Below are 17,803 nucleotides of genomic sequence, written 5' to 3'. Positions count from 1 at the left end.
AAGTCTTTAATTAAAAAACAGAAAAAGAAAAAAGTACTGTGTGGACGGGTTGAGGGGTGGGCAGCTGGGTAATTCAATCCAAGTATCCGAGGTTTAGCCACTAGGGTGAAGTCTTAAAGTACTCCTAATGGGAAGGCAACTTTATCTTTCATGGACACACAAGGGAGAATAGAATCCTCTGGTAATTAAATACCAATTAGACATTAAGAAAAAGTGCTTATAAAATTGTATTACCATTCAACCGGGAAATAAGATTTAATTGAGCTTTTTTAATTCACGAGCGCTCCTGCTTTGACACCACCTAGTGGGGGTGACTGTAATAGCTTCAGAAACCGTAGGCCCCTTCTCACGCGGCCAGCTTGGTCACCGTCCCCACATTCCCACGCCAGCGTCTGGGAGGATGTGGGGAGAGACCGTGATAGTTATGCATCATTTCCGCACTATGCCTGCCTGATTCATCCCCAAACGTGAAGTAGTCGCTGGGACCATGACAGCTCATGATGCCCTTCAAGAAGTTTTCTGTGGCATTTACAGAACTCTGTGAGTTCTTTGAGCTTGCCCACCTGCTTGGGAAACAGGCTGCAGATCCCCCTTTTATGCTAAGTCAGCGGTTCCCAAATTTGTCTGCACATTAGGAGATCCCCAGGGGGGTTCCAATGTGCTGCCTCGTTTGGGAGCCTCCGTGCTAAGTGACCCTAATTCCCCAGGTCATCAGCAGACCTGGCGGCCATTGTCTCTTGACTCCTCTCTGCTTTCCATTAGGAATATCCCAAAGCCAAACCCAGTTAGAAACCTCTTAGCACTTACCACCTCTTCCCAGTTGGTAGAGCCGTCAGGGATTAAAAAAAAAAAAAAAGGCTGGATTTAAAATTCTTCCATCTCTAGGGGCGCCTGGCTGGCTCTAGAGCCTGCGACTCATGATCTTGGGGTGGTGAATTCAAGCCCCACGTTGGGTGTGGAGCCTACTTAAAACAAAAATTTTCCCCCCGTCTCTAATGTATTTTTACTTTGGTTAAATTTTAAGTATTTTTTTTCCCAAATAAAAATACATTGCGTACGTGGTTATCCTTGGGTGGTGGGCAGGGCTGGAAGGGGGCACAAGGAGTTTCTAGGATGTAGAATTGTTTTTATTAATATCGGTGCATTGGGGCGCCTGGGTGGCTCAGTCGTTAGGCGTCTGCCTTTGGCTCAGGTCATGATCCCAGGGTCCCGGGATCGAGCCCCACATCGGGCTCCCTGCTCGGCGGGAAGCCTGCTTCTCCCTCTCCCACTCCCCCTGCTTGTGTTCCCTCTCTCGCTATGTCTCTCTCTGTCAAATCAATAAATAAAATCTTAAAAAGATAATATCGGTGCATTGGCTCATAAATACAATGTTTACGATCTGTGCGCTTTTCTGTAGGTATTTATACTTCAGTAGGGAACCCAGCACATGCATTGCAGACCTATTGGGAGAAACACAGAGAAGTAAATAGAAAATAGGAGTGAGGGACCGCCAGAGATCAGCACTTAGGGCCTCCGCAGGTGACACTGCTTTTTACAGGAGGTAAAATCCCTCCCACTAACACTACCCCACTGATGACTGCACCCCTCATCCTCGGAAGGAGAGGGAAGCTGCCCCCGGCAGTTACATGAGGCTGAAGGACTGGACTCCAATGACTCCATGCCCAAGAGGGACTGGTTGGAGAAGACAGCGGGGTCACCGCACTTTCTCGCCAACCGAGACTCCCTCCCTGGTCTAATCAGGCTCACCTGAGCTCTCCTTTTGCTCAGGCCTCCCATGCTGGGCTCCCCCTGTGCCTCCCCTTGCACAGTCCGGTTCTAGCAAGAATCCCGCGTGGTCAGTTTTGCCAGAATGCCCCACCCTCCATGTCTGATCACCTTCCATATCTGTTGGGGTCCCTCACCCTCCACCAAACCCCCCCCCCCCGCCGGGGTGGTGTCTGATCACTCTGGTTGTCACTAGCAAGGTCTGCTAGGTTGGATGAGCCAGAATCTCGCCTTACTCCTGTTTCCTTTTAGCAATTTCTCGTCCACCGACACCCACCCCCCACACCGTCCCCGGCAAGCTCCTTGGCTATAAATCCCCACTTTTCCTTGTATTTGGAATTGAGGCCCCTGTCTGCCTCCCACCGCCTCCACCGCCAGACCCCACTGTGGGGGTCCCTACACCTGTCACAACCTGCCTCAGCCATCTCTAACAAGAGTCTTGAATAATGTTATCTTTAACACCGCCCAAGTCCGAATTTCAGCTGCAGCTTTAAAAATGGAGATTTTGTGCATCTCACAAGAATGATCCTGAGAGGAGGCACTGCCCTTTCCTTCAAGTCCCTTATTGAAAAACAAACAAACAAAAAACTAGAGGTGAAATGCACGGAACACAAAATGGACAATTCAGTGGCATTTGGTGCATTCACAGTGTTGGGCAACTGCCACCTCCACCTAGTTCCAAAACATCTTCATCGCCCCCAAAATAAAACCCACATCCATTAAGCAATTACTCCGAGGTCCCTCTTACCCCAGACCCTGGCGGCCACCAGTCTGCTTTCTGTCTTTACAGGTTTACCCATTCCGTGGGGCGCCTGGCTGGCTCAGTTGGTAGAACATGTGACTTTTCTTTTTTTTTAAGATTTTATTTATTTGACACAGAGAGAGAGAGAGACAGCGAGAGAGGGAACACAAGCAGGGGGAGTGGGAGAGGGAGAAGCAGGCTCCCCGCCGAGCAGGGAGCCCGATGCGGGGCTCGATCCCAGGACCCCGGGATCATGATCTGAGCCGACGGCAGATGTTTAATGACTGAGCCACCCAGGCGCCCCCCCCCGCCCCGACCTGCTAGTCTTTATTGAGCGCTCGCAACATGTAGGTCTTGGTCTAGAATTAGAATTAGCCCCCCCAACTTTCCACTCAGGGTCTCCAGCATTTCAGAAATGCCCAAGACGGCAGGGACATGGCCCTCGGTGTCCTGAGTTTTGCTGTGGCTCCCCACTCCCACTCAGTCTTGCCCCAGCCCGTGTGCCTCCCGCAACGCTGAAGCCTGCAAATCAAGTAAGAGATCCACCGCTGAGGACTCAACATGCCTCTCCCCTTGGGAACATCACTCGTGCCTGCCAAGAGCTGAAGGAGGCAGACCCGATCCCATGCTAATCACAGTTTGCAGATATTGAGTGTTTTCCCTCCTTAAGTGCTCAGAGTTCTCAGTCTGAGAACCGAGCAGTCACAGACACTTGTCACATGGCACCTGGAACTCAGCCTAAAATGGTAGGACTTTGTGCTTGTTTGCAAGTGCCAAGTTCCGATGCTATGGGTTTTCCTAGGCCATCCGAGTCAGGAAGACTAATGTACCGTTTTAACTCTGCATCGGAGCCATCTGTCCCTCCCTCCCGGGACCCGTCAGCCTGCCGTGCCCAGCGAGGAGGAGGTCGGGTGTCAGACCGTGCCCTTCCGGTCTCTCCGCATCAGCACAGTGGCCACCTGGCACCCGGGTGCAGCCCCCCCTTCTAGCCGTCCTGCTGCATCTGCCAGGGGGATGCCGTTGGGAGAGGTCAGCCCGCAAGCACTTCTTGAGGAATTCCGTGTGCAGACCCGCCATGTTTGCCGATCTAGGAAGGAGACAAGAAGACAAAAGAAAAGAGGTGTTCTGCAGCCACCTATAAGCTCCCCACGACTCAGCACTCGCCAGGCCCATTGTGTTTTTGGTTTGCTTCTAAAAAATAATGTCACTAACTAGTTAGTCTGTAAGCTTTGACAGGTGATCACTTGGTTCCCCATTCCGTTTTGAAAGTGAGTTTCAGAGAAGGCTGCTAGGATCATCTGAGGATGCCTTGAGGAGAAATGACATCTTAACTCATTCTCAAGATGCTAGTCACGTGGCCGTGGCCAGGACTTCTGGGCGGTGAGCAGAGAGAACACGGAACTCTGCTTTTGGAAATGGCTCTCCTGTCAGATCAGCAAATCACTCCCCTTGATGCACAAAGGCTTAGGGGTACACGTGTGCAATTAGGTTACAGTGTCCCTTGCCCCCAGCTCCCCTCCTTGGCCCCAGCTGTCCAGCCCATCCTGTATAATCATTGCTTAGATTACCAGGGTTGTGTCTGGAAAAGAATCGAAGAACCTTTTGACCTTCAAGAGGCAAGCCTCCAGGGAAGGGAAATTTCTATTTTCAGGATGTGGATAATGAGCAGCAGGGGTAGGCACGACCGGCTCCAGCATCTGCGTGTTTGTGCAGCTGGGCGAAGTAGGGCATCCGTGTCCCCCTTGTGCCCCCAAGCAACCACCCCCCAAATGGCATCTATGTTGGAGGACACCTGAGCCGCGGCAGGATTTGGATGGAAGAGGAGAGGGACGCATCCCCGAGGTGGCCACCAGGGGTCAGTGGGGTGCCTCCGGCGGGCCTTCCCAGAGGCAGCACGTGCTTCTCGGGATGAGAAGGCACTTCACCTCCCCGCTGGCAGGCGGGGTCCACCCTCAGGTAGGAGGGACAGCGCCGGACCACTAGCGCAAACGCGGTGTCCAGCTTGGGGCTGTGTCCAGCCCACTGTCTGTTTGCTTTGGGAACAACCCAAGGATACATCTCAGCGTTTGAGGGATGTGAAAGTGGAAAACATTGCACAAGCCCCCGGAAAGCTGTGGACACACCCATCCCCCTGGCCCGGATGCTGCCTGCTCTGCGTTCCTGCTCCCCTACAATGGTGCCAGGGCTTTCTTCCTGATGCCCACAAGTTTTCCTTTGGGGAACTGCCTAAGGCAGTTTGACATGGCCCTTCTTCCCTTGGGTGCCCGGGGTCTCCAAACCAGGGCAAATGAGCAAGTGGGCATGGTCGGGTGGGGTGGAGGGCTGGCTGGGGCCTCAGAAAGGGACACTCTCTCCCCTCGCAAGTATCCAGGATGTGGGGCTGGGCACTAGAGACCAGGCCAGGGGCTGCTTTAGGCCCAGACCGGAGCTGAGGTCAGCGACAGCCTGTGGAATGTTCCTAGCCACGATTTTCTGTGTGGCTGGTCTGGTTCAGCCTTACCACAGAGGAGGGGCTGCCAGATCACATGATACGAGCTGAGAGGGCCACACACTTCCTTTCGGTACCCAGGGGGCCTGCGCCCTGTGGCAAACTCTTCCTGCAAAGCTGAGTGGGGAATTCTGCCAGGCCAAAAGAGGATGGGTTGGTCTGCTTCCCAACCCTTCCTCAGGTGAAAAGCTGGGGTTTTGAAATTCTGGAATGACTATGTTTAGCCAAGACGCCAATTTCTCTCTCTTGGGTAGTTTTTCAGAATTGGAAACTGGTTTTCTTCGTAGGGACCTCTACCCACAGGAGTCGACAGAATCACGTGTTGATGTCAGCAGGGGAAAGCAAGCTTCTGGCTCGTGTTCACTTGGCAGTGCTGGGGGAGGTGGGGAACGTCAGAAAGTTCTGTTGCCGGGGCACCTGGGTGGCTCCATCCGTGAAGCGTCTGCCTTCGGCTGGGGTCATGATCCCAGGGTCCTGGATTCGAGTCCCACATCGGGCTCCCTGCTCAGCAGGGGAGTCTGCTTCTCCCTCTCTCTGCCTCACTCCTACTTGTGTGCTCTGTCTCAAGTAAATAAAATCTTTAAAAAAAAAAAAAAGTTCTGTAGCCAAGAAAGGACACAGTTCCCAGACTTTCCCTCCTCATCCGTGGTTGGCAGAATAACAGCCCCCCAATGTCCAGGTCATAATCCCTGGCACCAGTGAGTATGTTACCTTATATGGCGAAAGAGACGTTGCGGACGTTTAGGAAGCCCTACATTAAGGCTCTAGAAGGGTGAGATTATCCTGGATTATCTGGGTGGGGCCAATGCAATCACAGGGTTCCTAGGAGGAAGAGGGAGGTAGGAAAGTCTGTCAGAGATGCGACAACAGAAGTAAAGGTCAGACAGATCTGAAGTCCTGTGCCACTGGCTTTGGAATGAAGGGAGGGTCCTGGGCTGAACAATGCAGATGGCCCCTAGAAGCTGGAACAGGCAGGGCAACACAGCCCTGCTGATCCTTTTGAAATTCTGATATCTGGGCATCAATGGGAACCTAATATGCTAACACACAACTCAGTTTTGTTCTTCCAAGGACTGGGGAACAAACGCATCTTCTCAGGGAGCCAAAGACACCATAAGTCAAGGTGCGAGGTGAGATCTGAAAGTCAAGGGAGCAGTGTGCAAGCCTGGGCGTGCAAGGAAGGAAGTGTGGCAGCCGGTGCAGACATAAACAACCCCTCCCAACGGATCGCTCCCTGACAACACAGGGAGGAAGGCAGGTCTGGCTTCCAGACACCCCTTTCCTCCAACACCCGCATGAGCATGTCCCTTTTTCAGGACACCTCGTACGTGCGTTTTTGATTGAAAATGTGCAACATTAAAAAAATTGTAATACATTAGTTCACACTAGAGTCCTAATGACTCCTCAGTTCTTCCTCCCAGAGCAATCTGCATTTGCAAAAGAACACTCCCACAGAAGATCGGGCAGACCCTAAGGAACAGATTCAGCCAAATCTTTCACAGGGAGAAGGCCAAGGGCGGATGAAGGCAGAGGTGTGGTGATGCATCGCCCAGCCAAGGAACAGCAAAGTTTGCCAGCCAACCACCAGCACTAGCAGAGTGGCCTGGGACAGATCCTCCCCTACAGCCCCAGAAAGAACGGACCCCGCCAACATACTGATCTCAGATGGGGCCTCCCATCTGTGAGACAGTAGATTTCTGGCAAGCCACCCGGTTCGTGGCACTTTGTTACAATGACCCCAAGAAACTAACAGAACAGCCTTCAGCTGCTGGGCAGGCTTCAAAAGTGAGCGGAGTGGGCGTGGCCCACAGGTGGCCACATTGAGAGGGTTCCCGAGGCTAATGACCGTGTCAGCGAGCTAGAGTCGGCAGGCCTGGAGGTGAGGGTGGAAGGCAGAGCCCAGACAAGACCTGTGCTCCCAGCCCCAGCAAGGAAACCCAGGAGGACGAGAAGGCCACTCAGAAGGTAGAGCGAGGCTGACCGCACCACACGCCCAGAGTCGATGAGCTACAGCAGAAACAGAAACTCTGAACACTCCCTGCGAGCAACCAAGAATCCTGCGTGACCAGTCTGCCCTCCTGGATGGCCATGTGCGGCACACCCCGCCACCCCCCAATGCCTGGCACGGTCAGCAGCGTCTAGGAAACTCTCAGAATGGAAAGCCACATCTGGGGCTGTTCTAGAACACGAGTCTGAAGAAGAGTTTGCAGGGACGGACACCTTCCTTCCCTGCTCTTGCAGCCTCCCAGGCAGAAAAGACTCAAGGTCAAGGGAGGCCTGGAGGCTCTGCAACTCAGCTTGGGAGCTGAAACTTCCCAGGGAGGACTGCTTCAGGGAACGGTGGGGTGGCTGGAATCCTATCCTAATAAAAGCAAATCATTTGCCATCTGGCGGCCTTGGCTCCAAGTTTCCGGAGAGCTGGAGCCAGGCCCAGTAAATTCCTGCTTTAGGAGCTGTCAGGTGTGTCTCCCTGGGGAGGGGGCTGTCCATGAGGAGGAAGGGGAAGGGGGTGGCTGGGAGAGACGGAAAGGCGGTCTTTTTCACCTGTGAGACAAGTATTACCTTCAAGGCGAGCTGGGAATCAGGTCAGATCAAGCCAGAGGCCAGGCCCACGGTGGACCTGCTGGGCACGGGGCCTAGCTGCTTGATCAGGACATGGGGGAGGAAGCCTGGAGAGGGCTTCAAGGTGTTTCCTCTTTCTCTGGGAGACCCTGCACAGCGGGGGCATGGGGGCAAGCTCTGTGGCAAGCCACCTACCAGGTCAATGGACACTCAACCATCAGTGAGAAGTCTGGGGTGGGCTCAGTGTATCAAGGCTGGGGGCAGGGCTCCTGGGCCCGCTTCTCAGCTCTGTTGGGAACTGGTTTGGCAGCTTGGGCAAGACCCTTCACCTCCCTGGGTTTCGGTTCCCCCAACTGTGAAAGGGCCACAAGCATCGTGTTCTTGCCCAATCCTGTCTTTTGAGCCTGGGATACTGATGGGTGAATTGCTGGAAATAGATATGGTTCTTTAGAGAGAGGATGGAGGTCAGTGGGGGCCTGGAGAGACGGAGCCTGGGAACCAGGAGGTGAATGACAAGAATGAGGGGGGCAGAGCAGAGACCGTGGAGGTGAGGGGGGCAGGGGAAGAGGCGGCAGGGAGGACAGAGGAGCCATTGTGCGGACTGGAACCGGGGCCAGAGGGCTTTGCCCTTCACCTCCCTCCCACTGGGCCCCCGGAGGCCGGATAAAGAAGCCAGCAGGCTGCTCCGCCTCCCCTCGCCGGCAGGCTTTCTGGTCAATCCCGCCCCCGCCCGGCCCTGCGACTCCAGGGGTTCCAGCCTGGGGCGCTGGGAGGAAGAGAGGGACCCTGGAGCAGGCGAGCTTTCTCACCACGGACTCCTGCACAGCCAGGTCTTCCCTTCCCTGTGCCTCAGTTTCCCACCGGACTCCAAGGTTTAAAGCGGCGGCTCTTCAGGCCTGATTGAGGTGCCCTCCCGAGCGGGGGAGAGGGGGAGGCTACACTGGCCTTCTCCGCAGCCCCCTCCCTCCAGGCTGAGATCTCGGGGAGCACTGCCCCGCGTCCCGCGTTTTCCAGGCGCCCAATCCAGCCTTCGACCCTAGCCTTGGGAAGACGGGAGGGGAGGAGGAGGAGGTGGGGAGGGTGGGCTGGATCTGGCCCTCTGGCTCCCCGCACGGAGGCTCCCCCTCCCGCCGCCGCTCGCGTCCCCGCATCGCGTGACCACGGCACTGCGGCTGCAGCGCTGCCCTCCCCTCGCCGTGCCGGATTCCTGGGGGGTGGGGGGCCCGGACGTTCAAGACCGCGGCCGCGGCGCCGCGAGCGGGTGACGACGCCCCAGGTCCTTCCCCTCGTTCTTAGTTGTACGGAGTTTCTCGACCCGGCAGCGCGTCGCTGAGTCACCTTCCCGGAACGCGCTCGGGACGCTCAGGACCCAGCCAGGGCCGCCCGGGGGCCGCGCCAGGCGGAAGCGCGCACCACTGCGACGCGCGCCGAGCCGCGAGGCCCCGGGCCCGCGCGTCCCAGCCCGCGCCTCCCTCCTAGCCGGGGACCTCGGGCTCCGCCCCCCAGGTGCTGGGAAACGGGGCCGGGCGGCCTGCGTCCCCCGGAAGAGACCCCACGGAGGCGTGCCCGAGTTACGGACGCCGCGGGCCCTGAGTCTTCTCGGTTTTCAGGGGCGTGGACCAGAGCTGGGGGTGTAGGGGCTGGTGGCCGCAGCTGGGGGCGCGTGAGCACGCAGCGGGCTGGGCCCGGACCACCTCCGCGCCCTTCGGGGGGTTAGGCCTTCTCTAACTTTGGCCCCACCTGGTCAGGTCACCTAGTCGGCTTTGGCAACGTCCTCCTCCGGGGCTCCGCAAACAACCCCCCAGGGACTTAACCCGAGTTGGTCGCGGACACGTTCAGGTCAGACCCTTGCCCGTGACACGTATATCACTCACTCACACACACATTGACACACGTGTCCCCGTTTGCCTCCGTCGAAGTGAAGACTCCCGGGGCGCTTGCATCCTCCCGCTGAGCCGGTGGGGCCGGGAGGCGGCGGGGGCCACTCTCCCGTTGTGCGGCTCTCCAATCCCGACGGGGACCCCTAGACCTTGTTTACACCGCCAGGCTCCCCTCTGGCGGGTGAGGGGCGTGGGCCAGGATCGCCTGCTGCCGGGCAGCTTCTCTCGCCCAGGTGAGCCTCGATGGTTTCCTCTGGGGAAAAAGATCCAACTTTTAAGGTTCTTGAGAAGGCCCCCTCCTCCGGACCGCAGCTCCCCCCCCCCCCGGCGGGTCGCCTGCCTCCCCGCGGTGTGGGGGTGGGGGGGCGCCTGGCTGCCTCGGGCTCGGTGGCTGCGCTGCCGAGCTGCCGCGCCAGGAAGCCAAAAATAATCCTTCGGGGGCGAGCGGGCGCGGCAAGGAGAGACGCCTCGGCACAGAGGAGGGGTACCCAGACGGGTCTGGGCCTCGAATTCCGGTGGACTGGGGCGGGCCGCGCGCAGGGGGAAGACCCCGAGGTGGGAGGTCGCAGCGTCCAGGGGCAGCCTAGGGTCTGCCCCCAGCTCCGAGCCGCGCGCGCCACGCGCCCCACCGGGGCCGCTCCGACTCTGGGCGCCGCGCGTTCACCCTTGCGCGCCCGGGACGCTGAGCTCGGGGCGCGCCGCTCGTGGCCGGACCCGGGGCTCTGCGCCTTGCCGACTCCGGCCCCGCGGCGGCACCGCCTTCTCGCCGGTCGCCCAGTCTGAGCGGCGGGCGCGCGTGACCGCGTTCCGGGACCCAGCCAAGCGTCTGCGCGTGGCCGAGCCGCGGGCGCTGACCGTGCGGAAGGCGGCGGGGTGATGCCGGGGGCGGGGGGGCGGGCAGGCCAGGCCACGCCAGGAGCCGGTTCCACCCCCGCCAGCGCGGGGAGCGCGGGGTGTGGCCAGGCCGGGCGCAGGGGCACAGCGCCCTTCCCGCACCGCGGCGCCTGGCGGCGAAGTTGAGCAAAAAGTTTGAGGCCAGAGGCGGAGAGGCCGTGCAGTCAGCATTAGTCCGGCGCTCCGGTTGTCGGTCAGACGTGGGGCCGAGCCCGGGACGAGCTGAGTTCCGCCCTAGGCCACTGTAGGGAACGGAGGTGGCGCCTCCCCCGCAAACCGGACCGACTGGGTAGGGCCTCCCGCCCTGCCTTCTCGCCGCTCGTGGCTCCTGGGCGCCCACTCGGCGCTCCGCTGAGGGAGGCGGCGGCCGGTGGCGGGGCTCGGGCTCAGCCCTCGCGCGACCCCGGCGCTGCTCCCACGAGCGAGGCGCGCGTCCCTGCAGCGCTGCCCGGCCTTGGGGGGCGCGTGCGGCGACCCCCGCCGCCCTGGAGCTCGGGGTAGTGGGCGCAGCCACCCGGCGGGCTCGGGGCGGCGATCGCTCGCGCCGAACTTCGTGCCCCGCGATGTCCGCTCAAGTTCTGGCATTTTTACGCAACTGGACCCCCCTCCCCCTGGCAGCCCCGGGGCGGGTGAGGAGCTGGTGCGACCGAGAGAGCTACGGGGCTCTGACTCATCGTCGGGCCGGAACCCGACGCCCCTGAGAGGAGATCCCCCAGGAAGAGACCCTTCGCCTCTGCGGGTGGGGGCTCAGCCCTTGGTGGCACCAGACCTCGGCTCTCTGGACCTCTCGGAGGACTAGGCGATGCCGGAGCGCGCGGCTCCCCGCGCATGGTCCGAGGATCTAGCTGGACGCTCCCCACCTCAGGGGGCCGTTCCGGACTCCGCCAGCGCTGTCTCCTCTCCCTCAGATCCGGCAGCCGCAGGGGATGACGCGGGCGCCTCCACGGCCCCGGCTCCGGGCGGGGAGGGCGACCCCCTCAGCCCGCACCGCGACGCCCGCCTGGGCAGCACCGATAAGGAGCTGAAGGCAGGAGCCGCCGCCGCGGGCAGCTCCCCGACAGCGCTGGGGACGCCCTGGCAGCGGGAGCCGCGGGTCGAGGTTATGGATCCAGGTTTGTGGGGTCCCGGTGGGGAAGGGCTGTGGCGGGGGGGGGCGGTCTCTTCCTTCCTTGCCAGGAAGAATGGCCAGAGTCAGCTGGGCAAAAGAGAGGGGCTGGGGACAATCGAAACACTTTTCCTGACACGAGGCCAGAAGCTGGCCCGGCTCGAGCCAGGGACGGGGGTGTCAAGGGCGAGGTGCTCCCTCCTGGAGCTTCACTGGAGGCCGCTGCCTCCTGCCAGGCTCTGTTGGATCAATTTCCAGGAGATTTCAGTCCCCACGTTTCCGTCCCAGTACCCCTGTGGTGATCCGCGGCCCCCTAGTGGCCGGTTGGGGACGCGGCCTTTTGGGGCTTGTTTTTCCAGCGGGCGGCGCCAGGAGCCAGCTGCCCCGGCCCTGCCGCGTGCTGGTCCTGTTAAACCCGCGCGGAGGCAAGGGCAAGGCGCTGCAGCTCTTCCGCAGCCACGTGCAGCCCCTGCTGGCTCAGGCCGATATCTCCTTCACGCTGATGCTCACTGGTGAGTGCCTCCCCGAGGGGTTGCAGGGAGCATCCCCTGCCAGGGCCCCCCAGACCCCCGTGGCCACCCTGTCTCTCCATAGAGCGACGGAACCACGCTCGGGAGCTGGTGCAGGTTGAGGAGCTGGGGCGCTGGGATGCGCTGGTGGTCATGTCTGGGGACGGGCTGATGCATGAGGTGAGGCCCGCCTGGGAGGGACTGGGTGTGTGTGTGGGGGGCTGTGCTACCCAGGCTGAGCCGCCCCCCCCCCCCCCCCCGGCGCTCCAACAGGTGGTGAACGGGCTCATGGAGCGGCCGGACTGGGAGACCGCCATCCGGAAGCCCCTATGTAGCCTCCCAGCTGGCTCTGGCAATGCACTGGCAGCTTCTTTGAACCATTATGCCGGGTGAGAGCCCAGGGTCAGAGTGGGCCTCGGTTTCCCCTCGGTGCCACTCTCCTGCCAGGTTTTCTTTTCTAAGTTCCCATATACTGACGTAACTTCTATTCCTTCTTCTCTGGAGACTGCACCCCCAGTTCTGGGGCCCTCTCTGGGTGACTCCAGCTGCCTGCCTCCACCTGCTCCATCTGTCATTCCTCCCAGTGCCCTAGGGACCCAGTGTCCCCCTGCCCGCCTTGAGTCCCCAGGCCGAGGAAGGGGAGGACGCGTGAGGCCTCCTGCCCGGCTCCATCTGACCTCTCTCCCTTGCAGCTATGAGCAGGTGACTAATGAGGACCTCTTGACCAACTGCACGTTGCTGCTGTGCCGCCGGCTGCTGGCGCCCATGAACCTGCTGTCCCTGCAGACGGCCTCGGGGCTGCGCCTCTTCTCCGTGCTGAGCCTGGCTTGGGGCTTCATTGCCGACGTGGATCTGGAGAGTGAGAAGTTTCGGCGTCTAGGGGAGATGCGCTTCACTCTGGGCACCTTCCTGCGCCTGGCAGCCCTGCGTGTCTACCAGGGCACGCTGGCCTACCTCCCTGCAGAAAGGGTGGTCTCCCAGGTGCCCGCCCCGCCCTCTGTGGAGCGGCAGGACCAGCAGGGGCCTACGGATGCCCACCTCGTACCCCTGGAGGAGCCGGTGCCCCCGCACTGGACTGTGGTCCCGGAGCAGGACTTCGTGCTGGTGCTGGCACTGCTGCACTCCCACCTGGGCAGTGAGATGTTTGCTGCCCCCATGGGCCGATGTGCGGCCGGCACCATGCATCTGTTCTACGTGCGGGCCGGCGTGTCCCGGGCCATGCTGCTGCGCCTCTTCCTGGCCATGGAGAAGGGGAGGCACATGGACTATGACTGTCCCTACTTGGTGTATGTGCCTGTGGTTGCCTTCCGCCTGGAGCCCAAGGATGGGAAGGGTGTGTTTGCTGTGGATGGCGAGCTGATGGTCAGCGAGGCTGTGCAGGGCCAAGTGCACCCAGACTACGTCTGGATGGCCGGTGGCTGCATGGAGCCCCCACCCAGCCAGAAGCCTCAGCAGGGAGCACCTCCAGGAGAGCCCTTATGACTCCGTGGGCCTTGCCGTGCCTTAGCCTACTTGGTCACCTCGGAGCTCAGCACCCTCCACAACCTCCACCCAGGCCTGGAGGGCCTGTCCACAGCTCATGTGGTAGGGAGGAGGACCCCTGAAGACGGTGGGAAGGTGGAGGCTGTGCTTTAGAAGGCCAGTCTCTGCCTACCGAAGGCCAGAATGAGGCTCTGGGCCAGGAGCCCAGCTGGTTGGGCTCCTCCCTGCCTATGGAAGCCACTCCCATTTTGTTTCTGGGAGCCCAACCCCATGAATCAAATAAAGTGACATTCCCAGCCTACTGGTTTTATCCTAGGTGTTGGGGAGGGAGTGGGATCTCGCTCCTGCTGGGGCTCTAGAACTTCACGTTAGCGATGCCCAGTAGTGGGCAGGGGATGGGCCAACGCATGGTACTAACTTGTAAGCATCATTTGGGTGGTGGGCACAGGACCAGGGCTAGCCCAGGCTTTTTTTTTTTTTTTGCAGGGGTCAGGGTCCTGCCCCAATGATTATACCACCTTTGGCCTGGGAGAAGCCAGGGAGGTCAGCCAACTCCCTGGCCCCGTGTGGAAGACAAACTCAGAGCTAGTATGTGGTACCCAGGGCCACACAGCCAGATGCTCTCAGTAGTGAAGAGGGAAGCGTTCTCTGATTTTCTAACAGAAATTAGCAAGAAGCGACAAGGTCACAACGGAGGCACTTGTTCTCTCTTGAAAGGAGTCTGTTATCCCTCCAGCGAGGGCGCTGGGGCTCCCCTGCCCTGCCGGGTCCTCAAGGGGCGGGAGTGAAGAGGAGGAAGCAGGGAGGGGCCGATACCAGGCCCACCACTGGTTGTAACCATTTTGGCTTAAAGGCCAGGCGCTTCAACTTGGGCTCCCCGAGCATCTGGAAGGCCCCCGGGGACCACAGCCGCTGCTGGCAGATAGTGCTAAAAACCGGCTCTGGAGGACAAGCTGTCCCCACAAACAAGAGCGCTGCCCCAGTGAACGAGGCCCCCCCGTCTTCCAGCCCCCAGGACGCCCGCGGCTGCAAACACGGAAGGCACAGACGCAGACCGGCTAGGGTGGAAGGAGCTGGTGTGGTGAACCTTTCTGGCCACGGGTCTTGCCTTCCCCTGGGGAGGGACGTGTGAGGTGCCCCGGAGGGGAAGAAAGGCGACAGAGCCCAGATGAACGGCAGAGGCAGGTTTAATGGTGCCATCTAGTCTGTTTGGTACATTGTAATGAGCCAAACAAAAAAAATGCAAGTAAAAAAAAAGTTTAATCACACAGCACTTTATACAGAGATCTTAAGCAGTAGGCATTCACATCTCCACATGAACAGCGCACAGCCCCACCCGTCACTCTGGATGTTTCTCAAACAAGATACCGACTCAGGGCTCCAGATGCCGCGGCCCGTGGCGGCTCTGTCCTTCCCCGCGGCCGCCGCCTGCCGGGGGTTATGGCACAAGCCCAGGTGTGGAGCCAGCTTAAGGCGGACAAGACGCATCATGCTTTGGCTTCTTTTTTTTTTTTTTTTTTGTCTTTTTTTCTAATAAGAGTTAATATCTTTGCTTTTGAGATTTTCTTTCAACCTTAAATATTACATACATACACCAAAAATTACATAGCTGCAATGTGCTCAACAGCATCCTCTTAACCTGGAGCTTCACATTATCAAAAGCTTAGAAAACTTGTAAACCTCTGGGCCTGTCTGAGAGGGAGGAGAACCCCCGTCCGCCACCTCTCTCTCCCCGGGTTGAGCCTGCAGAGTTTGTCAGCGACGGGAGGCCGAGTGCGGCTGGCTCCTTCTGTGTTCAGTGAGCTACAGGCCACCTCCCAGCGTTAGCATTTGATGGTGGGAGGGGCAGAGTGTGCGAGAGAGGCCCTAGCCCTGGCCCTGGCCTTGTCCGCGCCGCTGCCCGGCCGCCCGAGGCCCTGGGGTGGGGCTGGGGTGGAGCCGGGAGCCGAGCCGGGAGCCGAGCCGGGAGCCGAGCTGTGGTGGCGGGCCCAGGCCAGCGGGGGGAGGGGAGGCCGGAGCGCCAGAGCAAGGCACCTACCGCCGTTTTTTCCAGCAGCTCCCCGGTCCTCATTCCATGTCACATGTGAGGGCTGCCACCTCTCCTGGGTATCCCCCTGGACCCAGCCTGGTCCCAACCTCTCTTAGAGAGCAAGTTCAACAGGCCTGAGGGTTATCCTGTGGTAAGTGGTCCAGAGCAGAGCCAGGAGTCGGTGACAGCAGCTGTGGGGCGGGGGGGGGGGGAACAGGGGAGGGCTGGTGGCGGTGGCAGCAGGGGGGCCTGGGACTGGGGAAGCTACAGGGGCACTGGGGGAACTGCTGGAGCAACCCACACTTCATGCAAGGCACATCCACTCGTCCTGCCGCGGGGCCCAAAGAGAGCCCTCGTGTCAGGCCCCAGGAAGACCCACCTCCGACCTGAGATGGGGACGGCAAGGGAGCAGGTGCCAGGACACTCTGCCTAGGTGACAAGTGGAAAATCAGCAACAGGTTTCAGATTCTCGTTGCCACAGGGGACCAGCCTGCTGAAAGACTGCTTCGGGAAAGAAACGGCAGCATCTCAAGAAACTTCTTGCACTTCAGCATCAAACTCACCTTGGGGAGAGGGCAATGAGGGGCTTTTGCATTGGGGACAAAGGAGAAAACAGGAAGACAGGCGATTCCAGGGGAGGGAGCGAGCGGGCAGCAGCTGGCCTCCCCCCACGGGACGTTGCTTCCTCGAGGGCGGGCAGCTACTTGTCCTCTGTGCTCTCAGGCATGCCCGCCTCTAGCAGAGCGGCCCGGAACTGCGTCAGGACACCCCGGATGCTCTTGATGAAACCCTTAGAAAGTGGGAAGAGAGGGAAGCCGATGTCAGGGTAGCCGCTCTTCTCAGGCAAGAAGCTCCGGTAGCTCTTCCTCCGCTTCTTTGGTTTGACGCTGGGTGGCACCGGGGCGTCAGGCGCTGCCTCCGAGGTCTGGTCTGTGTGGTCCCTGCTAGCTGAGGCCGGGCCCTGGGCACCGCCCTCCGAGTCTGAGCCCTGGGAGGCCTCTCCAGGGGCCAGCCCTCCGTCCTCAGGTTCTTCTCGGCTGTAGTCGGAGAGCTCGGCCACGGCAGGCGGCTCCGGGGAGCTGCTGTCCTTGGGGATCCCGTTGGGCAGCGCCTGGGCTCTCTCCAGCAGGGCGTGGGTTTCCAGCCAGGACTCGATGCGGCTCACCAGCCGCCAGCCACCGGTGCGGAAGTGCTGCCGGATCTCCTGCTCGAAGACCTCGGGGGGCCGCCGCACCAGCTGGGTCACGGACTGCACCACGCGGATGAGCGCCATCTCGTTGTAGCAGCGGCTGTTCTCGTAGCCCTCCTGCAGGCCCCGGTCGCTGTCGAAGCCCGCCTCGTTGTAGTATGGTTCATTCACCAGGATCAGGCCTGTGGGGGCGGGGGGGAGCCATCAGGGCCGGGCTGAGGGCCCCCCGAGGACAGCCGGAGCTGTAGATGGGAGGGGGAGGTGGGAAGGCCAGCGTACCCTGCGGCAGCTCCCCCCCCCGCCCCGGCCCTCACCCTGCCCACCGTACCTTGGATGGAGATGAGCACCTGGAGAAGGCTGGATTTGCTCGTCCACCTCTCCGTCCCCTGGAACACACACACCCAGGACGCTCACCTCTGTCCCAGACACCCGCCTCCGACCAGCTGCCCTTCCACCCCGGCTGGCCGGCACTATACTCACCTTTCCGATCCAGGTGCCCAGGAGGCTGACACACACCTTCCCATTGTCATACAGGTTGGGGTTCAGGCGGCCACTGCACTGGGAGAGGTAGCAAAAGTGGGGGGGCACGGCTGGGTAGATGTTGGGGAGCTGGATGTCAAACAAGTAGAGGCCATCCTCGTAGGGGGTGCGAGTGGGGCCCTTGATTAGGGCCGAGAAGAGGTCCTATAGGGAGGGAAGGCTGAGGTTGGTGGGGGCTTCTGTGTGGATCCAGGGGTGGGGGGGGCGGGGGAGGAGAGAACAGCACCCGGGGATTCCAGACACCACCAGCTATGGAGAAGCTAAACGCAAATATCTGTGTGGGCTGACAAGGCATGTTTTACCTCCTGGTATAAACAGAATTATCTAAACTTGTTTTTATTTTACCAGGTGTTTTACATTGTTTTTCAGTCATTACTTGTAAGTAGAAGATGAGAGAACATTCCAGTGGGCAAGGGGACCTGGAACTCCGGTGGAAATGTGGCAAACCACCAAAGAAACTCAGGTCATTAGGTCATCGGGAGACTCCCCACAGCTGTCAGAAAGCTGTGTATCGGGCGTGGGGGTGGTGTCAACTAAGGGCCACGCACGTGACATTGCGTGATGGGAAAGCAGCGAGGGCAGAGGGCTGACTGGAAGGACGGAGCCCTCTTATGCA

General features: G+C 59.9%; 2 protein-coding genes and 1 long non-coding RNA gene across 9 annotated transcripts in view; 1 reads left to right on the top strand and 2 right to left on the bottom strand.

Annotated features, from left to right (window-relative positions):
- Nucleotides 1-2,647: 2,647 nt before the first annotated feature.
- LOC114216220 (uncharacterized) lies at nt 2,648-10,272 on the bottom strand. Of its 4 annotated transcripts, none has more exons than XR_015769302.1 (3): nt 9,438-10,272; nt 5,709-5,819; nt 2,648-5,575 (listed from the first exon to the last, which is right to left on the bottom strand). It is a non-coding gene; the product is annotated as an uncharacterized LOC114216220 (long non-coding RNA). The 4 variants fall into 4 exon arrangements; XR_015769304.1 differs by having other exon boundaries at nt 9,444-10,272; XR_015769305.1 differs by lacking the exon at nt 9,438-10,272 and having other exon boundaries at nt 2,648-3,596; nt 3,722-5,575; nt 5,709-8,600.
- Nucleotides 10,273-10,647: 375 nt separating this feature from the next.
- SPHK1 (sphingosine kinase 1) lies at nt 10,648-13,730 on the top strand. Of its 3 annotated transcripts, XM_028112690.2 has the most exons (6): nt 10,648-10,969; nt 11,242-11,445; nt 11,798-11,950; nt 12,033-12,127; nt 12,221-12,336; nt 12,640-13,730. In XM_028112690.2, exons 1-6 carry the CDS (start codon nt 10,897-10,899, stop codon nt 13,427-13,429), a joined length of 1,431 nt encoding a protein of 476 aa, XP_027968491.1. In that variant the 5' UTR covers nt 10,648-10,896; the 3' UTR covers nt 13,430-13,730. The 3 variants fall into 3 exon arrangements, with proteins under 3 accessions (XP_027968491.1, XP_027968488.1, XP_027968489.1); XM_028112687.2 differs by lacking the exon at nt 10,648-10,969 and having other exon boundaries at nt 11,043-11,445; XM_028112688.2 differs by lacking the exons at nt 10,648-10,969; nt 11,798-11,950 and having other exon boundaries at nt 11,043-11,445.
- An 868-nt stretch (nt 13,731-14,598) lies between these two features.
- The window catches only part of UBE2O (ubiquitin conjugating enzyme E2 O), a 57,322-nt gene continuing 54,117 nt past the window's right edge, over nt 14,599-17,803 (bottom strand). For both annotated transcript variants that reach the window (XM_028112510.2, XM_028112511.2), the window contains exons 16-18: nt 17,128-17,331; nt 16,976-17,033; nt 14,599-16,829 (exon numbers count right to left, since the gene is read on the bottom strand). In XM_028112510.2, the coding sequence (XP_027968311.1) occupies nt 16,159-16,829; nt 16,976-17,033; nt 17,128-17,331 (933 nt within the window). In that variant the 3' untranslated portion in view covers nt 14,599-16,158. The remainder of the gene's footprint in view (nt 16,830-16,975; nt 17,034-17,127; nt 17,332-17,803) is intronic.

This window comes from Eumetopias jubatus, unplaced genomic scaffold, assembly GCF_037043125.1.
Source record: "Eumetopias jubatus isolate StellerSeaLion01/CBP00866 unplaced genomic scaffold, mEumJub1_p1.0 scaffold_10, whole genome shotgun sequence".
Taxonomy (NCBI): Eukaryota; Metazoa; Chordata; class Mammalia; order Carnivora; family Otariidae; genus Eumetopias; species Eumetopias jubatus.
Note: the sequence above shows the minus strand (reverse complement) of the source record. Positions and strands in the feature narration are given on the sequence as shown.